Source organism: Peromyscus californicus, unplaced genomic scaffold (assembly GCF_007827085.1).
Source record: "Peromyscus californicus insignis strain IS unplaced genomic scaffold, ASM782708v3 Scaffold_1__1_contigs__length_55948999, whole genome shotgun sequence".
Classification (NCBI taxonomy): Eukaryota; Metazoa; Chordata; class Mammalia; order Rodentia; family Cricetidae; genus Peromyscus; species Peromyscus californicus.
In genome coordinates, this window is record NW_026294492.1 from 18,878,259 (window position 1) to 18,893,823 (window position 15,565).

The 15,565-nt window shown below is 50.9% G+C and overlaps 1 protein-coding gene across 3 annotated transcripts in view; it reads left to right on the forward strand.

Annotated features, from left to right (window-relative positions):
• Efr3b (EFR3 homolog B) overlaps window positions 1-15,565 on the forward strand; it is an 84,097-nt gene that overhangs the window by 61,455 nt on the left and 7,077 nt on the right. For all 3 annotated transcript variants that reach the window (XM_052746018.1, XM_052746016.1, XM_052746017.1), the window contains 12 exons: window positions 567-702; window positions 851-1,012; window positions 2,156-2,267; window positions 2,588-2,639; window positions 5,190-5,362; window positions 5,726-5,801; window positions 6,075-6,236; window positions 7,742-7,873; window positions 10,069-10,136; window positions 10,895-11,022; window positions 11,785-11,876; window positions 14,757-14,805. In XM_052746018.1, the coding sequence (XP_052601978.1) occupies window positions 567-702; window positions 851-1,012; window positions 2,156-2,267; window positions 2,588-2,639; window positions 5,190-5,362; window positions 5,726-5,801; window positions 6,075-6,236; window positions 7,742-7,873; window positions 10,069-10,136; window positions 10,895-11,022; window positions 11,785-11,876; window positions 14,757-14,805 (1,342 nt within the window). The remainder of the gene's footprint in view (window positions 1-566; window positions 703-850; window positions 1,013-2,155; window positions 2,268-2,587; window positions 2,640-5,189; window positions 5,363-5,725; window positions 5,802-6,074; window positions 6,237-7,741; window positions 7,874-10,068; window positions 10,137-10,894; window positions 11,023-11,784; window positions 11,877-14,756; window positions 14,806-15,565) is intronic.

Sequence of the window (15,565 nt, forward strand, 5' to 3'; positions counted from 1 at the left end):
GAGGCCTGCATTTTTATGAAATAAAACGAAAACGAATTCCTAGAGACAAACTAAATTGCGCAAAAAAGACAAGCAGCCTGCACGCCCCGGTTTGCTGAGCATTCCCGGCTACTACCGGCTTCCTTTCCTTCTGGCCCGCCCTCATCTCAGCAGCAAGCGGTGTTATCTATTAGTCAGATCGTGAATTGGCACTGGGCCCCCAGCCACACTTTGTGCAGCAGGGAGCTGAGCCATGGGGCTTCTCAGGGTCCTTGCCAGTGAGACCTAGGGACGAGGAGAAATGAAAGACAGTATTTTGAAATGTATTTCTGGCCCCTTTTGAAGTAAAAGGAATGGGGGGGGGGGATGTGCAAACACAGATTTCCCGGGATTTGGCTCGGTGTTTGTGGACCGGGATGGGGGTTGGGGAGTGCCGCAAGACAGAAAAGAGTGCGCGGTCTGGGTGCCACCTCAGTGTCCACGGGCCGTGGGGTGTCATTTTGGTTCACCCTCGGCCTCTGGGTCCCCGCAGAAGGCTGCCTTTGGAGTGGATATTTGGGGACCATCACGTCTTCCTTCCCCCGCAGCCGCAGCACTCCCACCTGGTTATCCAGCAGCTCCTGAGCCACCTGGACGCCAACAGCCGCAGCGCGGCGACCGTGCGCGCCGGCATCGTGGAGGTCCTATCGGAAGCTGCGGTTATCGCCGCCACCGGCTCCGTCGGTAAGGGGGTCCGGAGCAGAAGGCGAGGGGCACGGGGGGAGGAGCAGGCGTTGGGTTTAGGACCGACTGGCGGAGCGGGCTTGGGTTTAAGGGAGAGCAGGAGGGATGCCCGTCCCGACTCGCGGGTCCCCTCCCTCCCGGCGCCCAGGGCCCACGGTGCTGGAGATGTTCAACACGTTGCTGCGGCAGCTGCGGCTCAGCATCGACTACGCGCTAACCGGGAGCTACGACGGCGCCGTGAGCCTGGGCACCAAGATCATCAAGGAGCACGAGGAGCGCATGTTCCAGGAGGCGGTCATCAAGACCATCGGTAGGGAAGGGGGTGGGGCGGGGCTGGGAGGGGCCACGGAGGCTCGGGGGCGGGCTCAGAGGAGGGACGGGCAACGATCTGGAGGCGGAGCTAAGGGAGCGGAGCTTAGGAACCAAGGCAGCCCCGGGCAGAGGAGATGGTGGGGGGAGGAAAGGGGCCGGACTCTGGGGGAGGGACCCGGTGAGGCTGGGAGAAGGGCGGGGCTCTGGGGGAGGGACTTAAGAGGGGGCCGGGCCCGGTGAGACTTGGCGCGGAATGAGAGTCTGGGAAGAGGTTGCCAGGGCACTAGGGCTCCGGCCTGAGTCGAGCAGGGCCGGTGGTACAAGATATGGCGGTGCTGAAAGGAGGGACCCTGGCCAAGCTTGGAGAGGGGGAAGAATTCTAGGGGGGGGAGTTAGTCTGGGGCCTCGGAAAGGAACTTAGGAAAGGAAGGGGTCTTGGGAGAGTGGAGTGGAACCTAGACTAGAGATGCTCCTTGTAAGAGGAAGAGGACCACACCTCTACTGTAGCGTCTGCTGTATGACTGTCTAGCGCTATTATGTTATTTAGGGATATTGGGGGAAATGGAGGCAGCCTATGTATGATACACATGCCTGGCTGGCCCTGGATTTCTCCACCAGACCTTCCTGCAAAGGTCAAATTCCTGTTGACCCCGTCCTCATGAGGCATGCCTAGTGCTTCCACGGTGGGCCATTGGAGGGGAGGTGGGGATTAAGGAAGCAAAGAGGAAAGGAAGAAAGCTATGGAGACTATCTGTGCCCTGGATGTGGAGAAATATAAAACCACAATTACCGTGGACTCCTCCCTCTCAGAGGTCTCTCTATCTATGCCATGACTCATTGCTGGAGATTCAGGGCAGGAGCAATGAAACCAGAGAGCTGCCCTGCTCCCCAGGCTCTGTCCTCCAGTGAAGGAGCCCTGACTGTGACCACGGCCTCAGTAACAAGGGAAGAAGTGGGATCTAGAAGAGTCCTCTGGGATCCTCCACACTCCCTTCCCCAGGAGGCGATTTCACAGCAGTCTGCCTGGGCCGATCTCTCTGGGCCTGCACTGCTCCTGGGCATCAGTGAGCTTCACTCTCTACCCATTCAACTAATATACTGAGCCTGGGGGACGTCTAATGCTCTGTTCTCTCCCTCACAGGCTCTTTTGCCAGCACGCTGCCCACCTATCAGCGCTCGGAGGTGATCCTCTTTATCATGAGCAAAGTCCCGATACCATCCCTGCACCACCCGGTGGAGACCGGAAGGACAGGGTTAGTCCGCTGCCTTCCTCCCAGCCTAGACTCTCTGGTTCCTGGTTACCCACCTTACTTCTGTGGGTCTTCTCTTGACTCAAAAACCCCTCAGCAGTGGGGGCTGTAGGTCCCACGGCAATTTCTCAGGCTCCCTCAACACTTCAGGGGAATCCTGGGTTCCCTGGTTTGGCTTCCTGGGTAACCCAACAAGATAAGCTTCCTGGTGAGAAAACTCATCGGTGGCAGAACTGATGAGGAAGGTGGTGTGTGTGTGGTGGTGGTGGTGGTGGGGGAACCCTATTGCCATCCTGCTGATAGTGTTCATCTCTGGCCTGCAGGGAGAATAGGAACCGGCTGACCCAGATCATGCTGCTGAAATCTCTCCTTCAGGTGAGCGCCTCCTACTCCCATCCCTACACCCATCCCAGCTCCACCTCTGTGGGACACAGCTCCTTTCAGGGAACCAAGGCAGTAAGGGTGTTACATACTGCACAGATGCCCCGCTATTAAAGAGGGTAAGGGAGGGGCTGAAACCCAGCCTGACCTCCACTGAGCTGTTTGGAGCCGGGTGGAAACGGAATGCTTTTTGTTTGGTTTTGCTTTTGAGTCAGGGTTTCTCTGTGTCACAGCCCTGGCTGTCCTGGAACTCACTCTGTAGACCAGGCTGGCCTCAAACTCACAGAGATCTGCCTGCCTCTGCCTCCTGAGTGCTGGGGTTAAAGGCGTGCGCCACCTTGCCTGGCTTAATGCTTTTTTTTTTTTAATGGTGATTCTGTGTGCCCATTGGTAGCCTTGTCACTATAACCGTGGGTCTTGAGATGACTCCTCCCCCACTGCCCACCTGGTGCCCTTCCCTAGGTCCTGCCCCTCTGGTCCCCCCACTCCACCATTGACATTCATGTCTCTGTCACCTTCCAGACACCACCTTCTTCCTCTGTGTTTTCTACGCGCCTCTTTGCATCTCAGCCTTCATTGCTGGAGTCTAGTTCTGTTGTTCACAAACACCGTTCCCTCAGCCAGCGGGTTAAATATGTAGGGTCCCTAGGGAGTGTGAGAGGTCAGCCACCATGAGATTCTGAAAACCTACATTTGTGTGTGTGTGTGTGTGTGTGTGTGTGTGTGTGTGTGAGAGAGAGAGAGAGAGAGAGAGAGAGAGAGAGAGAGAGACAGAGACAGAGACAGAGAGAGAGACAGAGAGAGAGAGAGAGAGATATTTAGGGCCTCCCTCTGTGGCCCTGGCTGGCCTTGAACTTTATCCTATGCTGGCATCACACTCAAAATCCTCCTGCCTCGACCCACGAAGTGCTGGGATTACAGAAATGCGTGCACTGCCATACCCAGCTTTGAAATTTGTTTTTGTAACAAGCTGCCTGCCCTAGCCTAAACTTTGGACATCTCACGACCAGGTTATTCTCCTCAATGTTTCTATGTCCACCTTCAGCCATCATGAACACCAGGTGAATTTTCTGGAAACACCATTTCCAGTTCTCTCCCTATTTCAGAGGAGATCTCAATTTCTAATATGAACATCTAACTTTCAGACTTTTCCGAGCAAAGTTCCCAGGGTCCTTCCTCTCTCTAGACCAGTAGTTCTTAACTTGTAGGACATGACCCATTTGGGGCTTAAACGACCCTTTCACCGAGGTTGCCTAAGACCATTGGAAAACAGATATTTACATTACGGTTCATAACATTAGCAAGATTAGCCAGGCGGTGGTGGCACACGCCTTTAATCCCAGCACTTGGGAGGCAAAACCAGGCAGATCTCTGTGAGTTCGAGGCCAGCCTGGTCTATAGAGCGAGATCCAGGACAGGCACCAAAACTATACAGAGAAACCTTGTCTCAAAAAACCAAAAAAAAAAAAAAAAAAAAAAGCAAGATTACAGCTATGAAGTAGCAATGAAAATAATTTTATGGTTGGGGGTCAGCACAACATGAAGAACTATATTAAAGGGTCGCAGCGTTAGGAAGACTGAGAATCACTGCTCTAGACTGTTCATTGCACCAACCAGCTCCCGTCTCCGTTCCCGGCACGCCAGTCTGTACAGACCCCTCACCCCATGCACACCTTCTCTTCCCTCTTCTCCTACCCTCATCCTCTACTGCATTTGTTTGGCTGCTTTGCTTTGGTAGCACTGGGGATTGAACCCGGACCTCACACACGTTAGGCAAACGCCCCTCCACTGAGTATACTTCCAGCCCCACTCAGGGTCCTCTCCCAGAGCCCTTTTGCTCTTATACCTCCCATATCTAGTCGTCTGTTCTCTCCTTGGTCTTTGTAATCCCGCAGTTTTGCCGAGTTGACCCTTGTTAATTTGTACCCAGTGTCTTATGTGACGGTCTGGGGAACGCTCATGTGCCCCATTCAGAGAACATTTGATGCTCTGGGGCTGGGCTGGCTCCATGGAAACCTTCCGAATCCTCAGAGGTACCATTCTGCAGTGTGGACTTAACAGAAAGTGCCCTTTGCTACTGTTGAGCATCTGGCATCGTGCATGAGATGTACCTACCTGTGCCGACTGATTTGAGTCGCAAGGCGCCATTATCACAGCGCTGTGCTGACTGTCAGGTGCGCGAACGGACCCTGCCACCCAGCTGTGCGTTCCTCTGCCCTCTAAGTTCTTGTGACTCCCAGTCTTAAAGTGTTGTAACAAAACAGCTGGCCGTTCACCAGTTGTTCCCTGGCCAGCTAGGACTTTCAGGGAGTCCCTGACTCTTGCCTTTCTCTAGTGTTCATCCTTTACTCACTTTCAACACTTAACTGCCCCTGCGTACTGTCCCCATACATGTCAACTGAGTAGATTTTCCAGGCGGATATTCAGGGGACTCCGTGCAGAGGATGGGACACTTTACACCAGAATTCTGGCTGCTTCTGCATCTCATCTCTACACCGAGAGTGACAGTGTTCCTAAGTACGCCTGTCCCGGGCTTCCTCCCAGGTATCCACAGGATTCCAGTGCAACAACATGATGTCAGCCCTGCCCAGCAACTTCCTTGACCGTCTTCTCTCCACCGCCCTCATGGAAGATGCAGAAATCCGCCTCTTCGTCCTAGAGATTCTCATCAGCTTCATTGATCGCCATGGCAACCGCCACAAATTCTCTACCATCAGGTGAGCTCAACATCTCTCCTCTGGTAGATGTGTGATGGGGGAGCCCCCCAACGAGACCTGTCTTCTTGGCCAGTAACCTCACACCCAGGTGGGAGGACAATTTGGATGCAGTGAGACCCACTAGAGTTCATCCCTGGCTTTGGTCAAGGAGAGCGTGAGCCAGAGCGTGCTTGTGCCCGGGCTGGGGGCTGGAGAGAGTGTGCACCCAAGAGAAAGAAACAGGAATGTGAGAGCTTTGGAGGAAATGGAGATTGGGTTAAGAGCCAAGGCCAACCTACACCACTGGGGATAAAGCTTGGTGACACCATGTGAACTCAGGTTGACCTTACACAGGGGTTAAGAGGCTCCTCTGTGCCTTCACAGCACCCTCGGTGACATCTCGGTCCTGAAGTTGAAAGTGGACAAATGCTCCCGGCAGGACACTGTCTTCATGAAGAAGGTGAATATGGCCAGAAGACACAGTGAGCCCCAGCAGAGGTCAGGTTTATTAGTCCCAGTATTCCAGCGTCTAAGCCACTGTTGGACCACTGGTCCCAGAGCCTGCCTCCTCCCCTCTTCAATTGACCAGATTAACCAGTTGCTGAGGATGGAGATGGGGTACACACAGCTATCACCTCCCTTCAGATGGCCTTCCTCCCCAGTTCTCTTTGCCCCCCACCCTGGGTCCACCCCACTGACCGCGGCTGTCCTCTGCCCCTGCTCCTGTCCCCAGCACTCCCAGCAGCTGTACAGGCACATCTACCTGAGCTGTAAGGAGGAGACGAACATCCAGAAGCACTACGAGGCGCTCTATGGCCTGCTGGCACTCATCAGCATTGAGCTGGCCAACGAGGAGGTGATGGTGGACCTCATCCGACTGGTGCTGGCTGTTCAGGTGGGGCCGGATGTGGGGAGTGCCGGATGTGGGGAGTGTTGGATGTGGGGAGTGCCGGAAGAGCATCACAGGGAGGGGCCTGGTGTGGGGAGTGCAGGATGTGGGGAGTACTGGATGTGGGAAGTGCCGGGTGTGGGGGAGTGCCAGATGTGGGGAGTGCCGGAAGAGCATCACAGGGAGGGGCCTGGTGTGGGGAGTGCGGGATGTGGGGAGTGCCGGATGTGGGGAGTGCCGGATGTAGGGAGTGCGGGATGTGGGGAGTGCCGGATGTAGGGAGTGCGGGATGTGGGGAGTGCCGGATGTAGGGAGTGCGGGATGTGGGGAGTGCCGGATGTGGGGAGTCCCGGATGTAACAGGGAGGGGCCTGTCTAGCAGGTACAGATAGAGATACTCTGCTGCACTTGCCTGGCAGTTCTTTGTCTGGGGACAATGTACTCTGGTTGGTCATTCCTCCATGAAGACCCCCAAACCATGTTCTTGTCTGAGAAGCCCCAGAAACAAATAAATTCATGGCTCTTGTTCTTCATTAAGGTAAAGGGGACACAAGGTCACCCAGAATCACCCCTGATCTCTTAGCATTTGAAATCTCTCATGGGGTTTGAGTGCTACCCCAAAAATTCCCAAGGGGGCATCCAGAAGCCCCCAAGTGATCCTGAAACAAATGTGTTCATCTAAAAATTCTCTCATTCTCAGACTTACTTGTTCAGAATTGCCACTGGTGCTTGTTAAAAAATATATATATATACATTACCCATACTGGACAAAGCCTGTGTCCCAAGCTGGGACCTGTGTCTTTAACAAGCCTCTGCTGGGATTCATAGGCAGCCAGTGTGGTACTAGGTAGGACCTGAGACCTTCAAGGTCTGCCTAGATACTAGTACATTGCCACAGAAGTCGAGGTGGGTCCTTCAGACCTCAAAGGCTTCAATCTCCAGGGTCCTGAAGCCAAGTTGGCATCATATTCTTGAACTTAGTAACATGTGTCTTAGGTCATCTTTGTGACCATGCTAGATCCTGCAGGCCAACCTAGATGTTATAATTTTCTTTGTTTACCTAAGAGGTAGAATTTGGGACTCCTTTGAGTCCCAATCTCCTGGTGACTCCCACAACTTTTAGCATATGGACCCAGTTTAACAAGACAATCTAGTCATCTAAGCTTCAGCTTTGCTGAAGGAGATGGCAGCTAATGGTGGGGTTAGTGCTAATGAGGAGGGTTTGGGCAGTGGCGGTCACCACAGCCGAAACCACAGAGTGGCGACCAGAGGTTATTGCCTCTATGCTTAGTAGGGATTCACGAGCCTCCAGCTCATGGGTTATTCCCAGGACCATGCTCTCTAGCTTTATAAGGATGACTCCTGCCTCCAGAAGGTTCTAGGTCAAAGATTTAGTCTAGAAAGATGAGCCATCTCTAGGAAGACTGAGGGGAGGCCAGGTGGGAGGGTGTATGTAGACTGGTGTGGTTTGTCAGGGGAAAAAACTCCGGAAGCCTGTCTGTGTTACCGCAGGACGTGGCCCAAGTCAATGAAGAGAATCTGCCTACCTATAACCGCTGTGCGCTCTACGCTCTGGGAGCAGCCTACCTGAACCTCATCAGCCAGCTCACAACGGTGCCTGCCTTCTGCCAGCACATCCACGAGGTTGGTGTCCTCGCGATCCTGAGAACTCAGTGAGCCCTTGAGCATTAGACGTAGGCCCAAAGATCCTCAGTCCTCAGCCTCCTGAGTAAAGGGGTCTCTTATACCTGCCCCCTACCCACTGTCCTAAGGAAGCGCATGGCACACACTCCTCCAACCACGTGGATGGAAGCAACTTGAGAGGAGTTTAGGGAAGGGCTGGGGATATGACTCAGATCAAAGAGTCCTTGCATAGTATACGTAAATCCCTAGGTTCAATTCCTAGACCACATGAATCTGGGTATGGTGACATAAGCCTATCTATAATCAAGAAGTCTCAGAGGTAAGGAGACCTTGGCATAACAAGCTAAAGCCAAACCTGGGCTACATGAGACCTCCTCCCCACCAAAAAAGGTTTTGGGAAGTTGAACATGATGATATAGACTTGTAATTCCAGCCATTCAGGAAGCTGTTGATAGAGGATATCCAGTCCAGGCCAGTCTGGACAACACTGGAACTGTCTTAGGGTAAAAGCCCTTGGCAAGCAAGCCTGATGGACTTGAGTGTGACCCTGGAACTCATATAAGAAATCCAAATGCAGTGGGACACACCTAAATCCCAACACTCACTCCTATGGCAAAATGGGAGTCGGAGACAAAAATGAGACATGAGCTCGTGGGCCAGCTAGCCTGGAATATACAGTGCAGTGACAAAAGCCAGAGAGACCCGGCCCCGACAAGGTGAAGGCAAGAACCAACTCCCAGAACCTCCACACATAACTGTGGTGTGTGCATGCCCCTACACACACACACACACACACACACACACACATGGACATGGACACGGGCACAGACACACAGACACACGGACACATGGATACACACAGGCATGGCACACACGCCAAATAATTTAAACAGCAAAGAAGCCTGTCTCAAAACAAAAAAGACAAGGTTTTTGTCATGAACACCCTCCAGTACCACGACAGCAAAAGTAGAACTGTGAGCCACAGTTATGCAAATTAAATACTTGTCAGGATTTCTCGCGTTTGCTTATCAAGATCATCTTCTTTTCCTTTGCTGAAATATTCTAAAGCAAATTCCAGCTCCCTCTGCATGACTTTGACCTACCTGTCAGTGTGAATCGTGAGAGAGAGAAGGAACAGTGGGCGTCTCCCCGCAAGGCTGCCACGTCGTCGCTTAGCTAATTAATTTTGAATCTCTCCCTGCCTTGCTGTTCCCTAGTAGCCAATCTAGTCCATCAATCTCAGCGGTTGCATAAAGGTCTTTTAAAACCTCCTGAAGGGGCTGGAGAGATGATGACTCAGCAGTTAAGAACACTGACCACTCTTGCAGAGGACCTGGGTTCCATTCCCAGTACTCACCTGGTAGCTTACAACTGTCTGTAGCTCCATTTCCAGGGGATCTCACATCCTCTTTTGGCCTGCACAGATACCAGACATATGAGTCTAGTACATATACTTGCATACAGGCAAAACATTCATATACATAAGGATTTTTTTTCTGACTTAAAATTTTTAAGTATTTTAGGTGGGCTCATATGATGTCTAGGATTAACTTTAAAATTCCAGGTCTCTGCTGGCCTAAGCTGGCTTGGGGACATGAGGGCAGGTGCTGTGCTACTGTGCCAAAGACTTCCCAAGAGTGTTGGACTTTCACGGACTCCAGGCCGATAAGGAAGTACAAGAAGTCCCCTTCACTGGAAAGAGCGGGGCTGTCTGTTGCCACATCACAGTCACACACCTGCATACTGTCCATCTCCAGCTTCTCACCATTTCAGAGACTTTCACAGCTCTTCCAAAAACACTGATGAAGGCTATGGAGGAGATCTCAAGCCGTCAGTGTCCATCAGCCAGATTTTTACCTCAGCCATACTCGGCATGTGGTGCCACCTGCATTCCCTTTTCCCTGGCGTGAGTCGAAAGCACAGGACTAAGAAAGCCCAGTCTCTTAGGAATGAAGTACCCTGCACTCTGAGGACACTTGACACAATGTGCGTCATCAATGGCGACAGCTTGAGCAGCAGCTCATCTCTCCAGGCAGCTCTGACGGTGACTGGGGAATCTGGAGTCTCCCTGGAGATGCTCTGTGTGTTGCATCTCCAAGGATGCCGGGTGGAGGAGGACCCTGAAAGTGAGGCTGCAGCTCTTCCACGCTCCTGCTGGACCCAGATCTCATCATTTGTTTCCTTCCAAACTCCAGGTCATAGAGACCAGGAAGAAAGAAGCGCCATACATGCTTCCCGAAGACGTGTTTGTGGAAAGGCCCAGGTAAGGATGGTACCAGGGATGCGGTCAAAACGGGAGAGTGGGCAGTATGAGGCCAGGCAAAGACACACATCAGGAGACTTAGACCCTGCCTGAGATCGCCAAGCCCTGAGCAGAGTTTGACCCCCATCACGTTACCATACTCCTTCCACGACTGCCCTACCATCAAGCCTCGGGCAGGCTGTGATGAGCTGGGAGTGTTGTCCCGCATAGGTGATGCAGTCTCCAGGAGCTTTGGTCAAACCCAGGGGGGAGTGCAGCCTAGAGGAGTCACCCCTGACAGGATCCTGCCTTCAGCTGCCTTCAGACAGTGCTATGGACCAGTATGGCTTCCACATGAGAGGAACTCAAGGGGAAGATACTCTGAAATACCAGGTGTCCAGCAACAGGACTTAACCTTCTAAACCGTGGCCTCTCCGTTGACCTCTGGTCCCCACATATCTGCATGCACACATATGCATGTACACCTGTGCGCGCGCGCGCGCGTGCACACACACACACACACACACACACACACACACACACAAATTAGTCACAGAACAGTGTGTTAGGGAAGGGAGCATTTATCTGTGGGCACAAATGTATGCAACCAAAGGGTTCTGCATAAAATGTAGACTAGTGGGTGCCCTTGGAAAAGGGACTAGGGGGATTTTCTTCTATTTCTCTGTCATTTTGCACAGTGACGATATTGCTATTGTGATAAAGTCATCCAGGAATTGTTATAGCTACCCACGGTTCTGCTCTGCCTCTTTGTTCTTCAGGCTGTCTCAAAATCTAGACGGCGTGGTGATCGAGTTTCTCTTCCGTCAGAGTAAAATCAGTGAAGTCCTGGGAGGAAGCGGCTACAATTCGGACAGGCTCTGCCTGCCCTACATCCCTCAGCTGACAGGTATGAGCTCTAGGCAAAGCTTCCAACTTACCTCTGCCTTCCCTACCATGTAAGAGCCCTAGAGTAAGGGGGTGTGGACACCTGAATCACTTGTGGCGGCGTCTTAGAAGTTATATAAGAGCTGAAAGCAGAATTTATGATGCGATCCCTATTTCAATGCTCTTCTTCCTCGGTTTGGAATCTCAGAAAGCAACTGGGCCATGAGATAACCTGGCTTGTGGAGGGCTGGTCCATAGTATTGGAAAGAGCATGCATGGACTACAGAACCAGGGACCCATTTCAAGATGTCTGTCCTACTTACTTTTCTAAAAACGCCTTGGGCAAGTCTCTGAAAATCCCCAAGTTACTTGACTACAAAATTCCCGGATTAGAGAAGTTATTCCCTAATCCCACATATTCCCGGAATTATGTGGAGGTGTGTGGTGTAATGAAGTCAAATGCTCTTAGGGAACACTGCACACATGACCATTACTGGTACTGATAGTGAATGCAACCATCTTGTGCTAGTTGAGATATGCTTTCTGGTCCTAAGCAGCTTCTTTGTTTCCACACATGGTTGCAAAAATCTTAATCCAAAGAGGCAACCTGACCGCCCTAAGATGGGTGGAGAAAGCCCACCGCAGATAGAAGCTTCTGGAAGCTCCAAGTGTAACCTACGTATGTACTGAGCCATTGAGGACTGTGGACCAAGGCACAGAGGAGGGTGGGACCAGTGGCTTAGCAAGGACCGGGAATCCCAGCTTCTGGGCTCTTCTTTTCCAGATGAAGATCGCTTGTCCAAGAGGAAGAGCATTGGAGAGACCATTTCCCTTCAGGTAGAGGTGGAATCGAGGAACAGCCCAGAGAAAGAGGAAGTGAGTGTTTTGTCACTACTCTGGATGTTAAGTGCTCCAAAGCTCTTTACAGTGCATCAAATTGTCCATGGGAATTAGTTTCTCCGGTACATCCATTTTCTTACTGACTCTGCTCATGTGTGCATTAGTGTTATTTCCAGCTAAGAGAGTAATGTGCTTCTTCTTCCATGAGACTATCATTAAAAAAAAAAATCACTCTAGAAAGGCTTGCTCTGTTTCCTCCTCATACAAATTAGGGAAATAACAGGCATGGGGCAAGCCTCACACAAAATAAAGAGGAGCCACGTCTGAGAGGGACTGGGACAAGAAGACTCAGGGGGCGTCTGAGGGCAGCTGTGAGGACACTGGATCTTTCCCAAAGTGTGATCAGAGTATAGACAAGCCCTTACAGGCTGGGATTAAGGATCTCTGTAACCAGGGCCAAGCTTTAAACCTGGACCTCCAGAGCTGGTCTGGAACATTCCTGTGGAAGGCAGGAAGCTCTGACCCTGGCTAATTAGGCAAGCAAAGTGAGGACATGGAAGTGGGGGCCCTCAGAGACCCTTCCAGTCATGAAAGAGAGAACCCCTAGTGTCATAGCCTTGGAGTTAGCTGACTGCTTCCCCACACTGCAGAGGGGATGTCTCCTATCCTAAGTTCTGAGGCCTTCAGTAGTTAAGTGAAGCTAAGGAGAAGAAATGCTTACCAAGCTAGTGCCCCCTACTCACTGGTGGCCTCCTGGGACACTCACATTGGTTCTTTCCTTGAGTCAGCTTAGCCCAGGGGTGTCCTGGTAACTGATGCAGGGCTATGCCCTCCCCATGCTACACTGCGACACCGTTTCAGCCCATGGTGTCCTGGTTCAGGATCCTGTGCCGGGTGACTGTGTTCTGAGTGATGAATCAATGCTAATGTGGTCAAACCTTCATCCCTGTGCCCCTGTGCCCTGCCAGGTTCATTTTATTTCCTTTACCACCTCGTGTGGCACGGTGGCACTGCTCCATTTCTCTGTGCCACACTCAGTCATCTATCTGCACAAGTATACTGGTGCAAAAACCCTCCCAGAATCTGCCTTCTTCTACGTGTAGGTGCTTAGACCTTTGGACCTATGGAGTGCTTGTTCCTTGAAGCCCAGCCAGGTCCCATTTCCTCCATGCACATCTCTCTACCTGCTCTCATTTGGAGAACTTGCTTTTACTTTCCTTTACCCTGAGGTTCCTTAATGCCTGTAGTTCATCTACATTGGTCTTCACTGACATGGATGGATAGATGATGAGTGGATGGATGGATGGATGGATGGATGGATGATGGATGGATGGATGGATGGATGGATGGATGATGGATGAATGGATGGTGGATGGATGGATAGATGGATGATGGATGGATGGTGGATGGATGGATGGATGGTGGATGGATGGATAGATGGATGATGGATGGATGATGGATGGTGGATGGATGGATGGTGGATGGATGGATGGATGATGAATGGATGGATGATGGATGGATGATGGATGAATGGATGGTGGATGGATGGATAGATGGATGATGGATGGATGGTGGATGGATGGATGGTGGATGGATGGATGATGGATGGATGGATGATGGATGAATGGATGGTGGATGGATGGATAGATGGATGATGGATGGATGATGGATGGTGGATGGATGGATGGTGGATGGATGGATGGTGGATGGATGATGAATGGATGATGAATGGATGGATGATGGATGGATGATAGATGGTGGATGGATGGATGGATGATGAATGGATGGATGATGGATGGATGATGGATGATAGATGGATGATGGATGATGGATGGATGATGGATGGTGGATGGATGGATGGATGGATGATGGATGATGGATGGATGATGGATGATGAATGGACGGATGATGGATGGATGATAGATGGTGTACATAGGATGAAATCCTCAGGCTCTCTTGCATGTAATTCTTCTATTAACAAATTGGCAGCTTCTCTTGACCCACTGAGAGTTCTGCATGCTATTGATGTCCATGCAATATTTGCTGAGTGTCTTTATCCCATATCTGTCCTTTCCAGTCAAACAGACATTTACTAAATGGCAAACAAGCCCAGCACTGTCCTGTCTGTGAATTCACAAGGTGAATGCACCCATGTCCTCACCCTCAGATCAGGAGATCAAACACAATCATCACCGGGGGCCTGTCTGAGCTCGTCTCCCTCAAAGGAACTACTTAGCATAGCTGTGTCCCTTTTGGAACTTTATATCATTAAATCTTTCTCTCCTGTCTACATCTTTCCCTTACTTCTTGTAATGGCACATGATTCAGCATGGGTGTTAACACCAAGAAGCTTATAGTCTGGTTCGAAGTTCATGGAATCTGGTCCAAACTTCATTATTCTCAGCATCGTCCCTGAGGCCTTGCATCCACGGAATTCCCTTCTTTGGGTTTTATTATTTCCTGCCTCCTTTCATAGCTTCTGCAGAGGTTGAGATCCTTTGCCTCCGGTCTTAGGACCAATCTCATTAGCAAAGGTCCCATTATTTCTAACCTCTTATGACTTTCTGTATTAAGATTCATCACTTTAGGGTATAATTTAATATCATGAACCCTCAAAATGTTGTGAAGTTCTTGGAGTTCATATTGGAGATTGTATTTCTCAACTACCTCTTACATCCAGTTGTTTCTCTGAGGATTTCTTTTTAAATCGCGTGATGATTTCCTCCCACGGAGCTTGACAGGACCGGCTTAGGTAGGGAAAAGAATAGAATTCTATTCTGAGGGACCCTCATGAGGAATTGGCCTCCTTTGCTTTTCTCCATACATGCTCAGAGATACCTCTGGGAATGGGGAAGAAGCAAAGGGGTTGCCTTCTCTCCCACACCTTTCTGAACACGTCTGTCTCTTCTCCTTCAGCGAGTGCCTGCCGAGGAGATCACCTATGAGACACTGAAGAAGGCCATTGGTAAGACAACGGCCCCAGGAAACTCTGATGGGGGGGGGGGGCAGGGAGGCTGGGGCTGACGTGGACCAGGTGGCAGAGGCTGGGGGTTTCTTGTAAACTCATCAGCCACCAAAGCTGTAGGTACAAGTCCCCACTCCCTGATGAGGGGGTCGGTACAGCCTGTCACTGCAATCCCTTTCCTACTTACTAATGCCAACTGCCTCTGAAAGCCACCACTCGAGGGTTATAGCCAGGGGACTGGTCTGTGCGAATAAAACTCCTTGTGTGTGAAGGTGACACAAAAAGGCAAGATGTCGGGGGAAGGAGAGGGGGGCGGGAGGGGGGAGAACAAAGGAATCCGTGGCTGATATGTGGAACTGAATTGTATTGTAAAATAAAATGAGATAAAATTTAAAAAAAATATAAAAAAAAAATTTAAAAAGGCAAGATGTCCAGGGAGAGGCATTGAGAAGAAATCATATTGGTGTTCGTTTAATAAGGGTGATAGACTTTAAACACGAGTCACCTCTTTATCTGCATGATTGGCCGGTGAGGTGTTCCTATTAAGAGGTTGTTTCTAACTGATGACAAATTAAGCCGCTAAATGGGCTTTCTGTGAAGACTCTTCAGTATTTTGTTATTATAGATGCACTCAGGTAGGTGTGGTGACACGTGCCTTTAATCCCAGCACTTGGGAGGCAGAAGCAATCAGATCTCTGTGAGTTCGAAGCCAGCCTGACTACGTAGTAAGCTCCAGAATAGCCGGGACTATCTAGTGCGA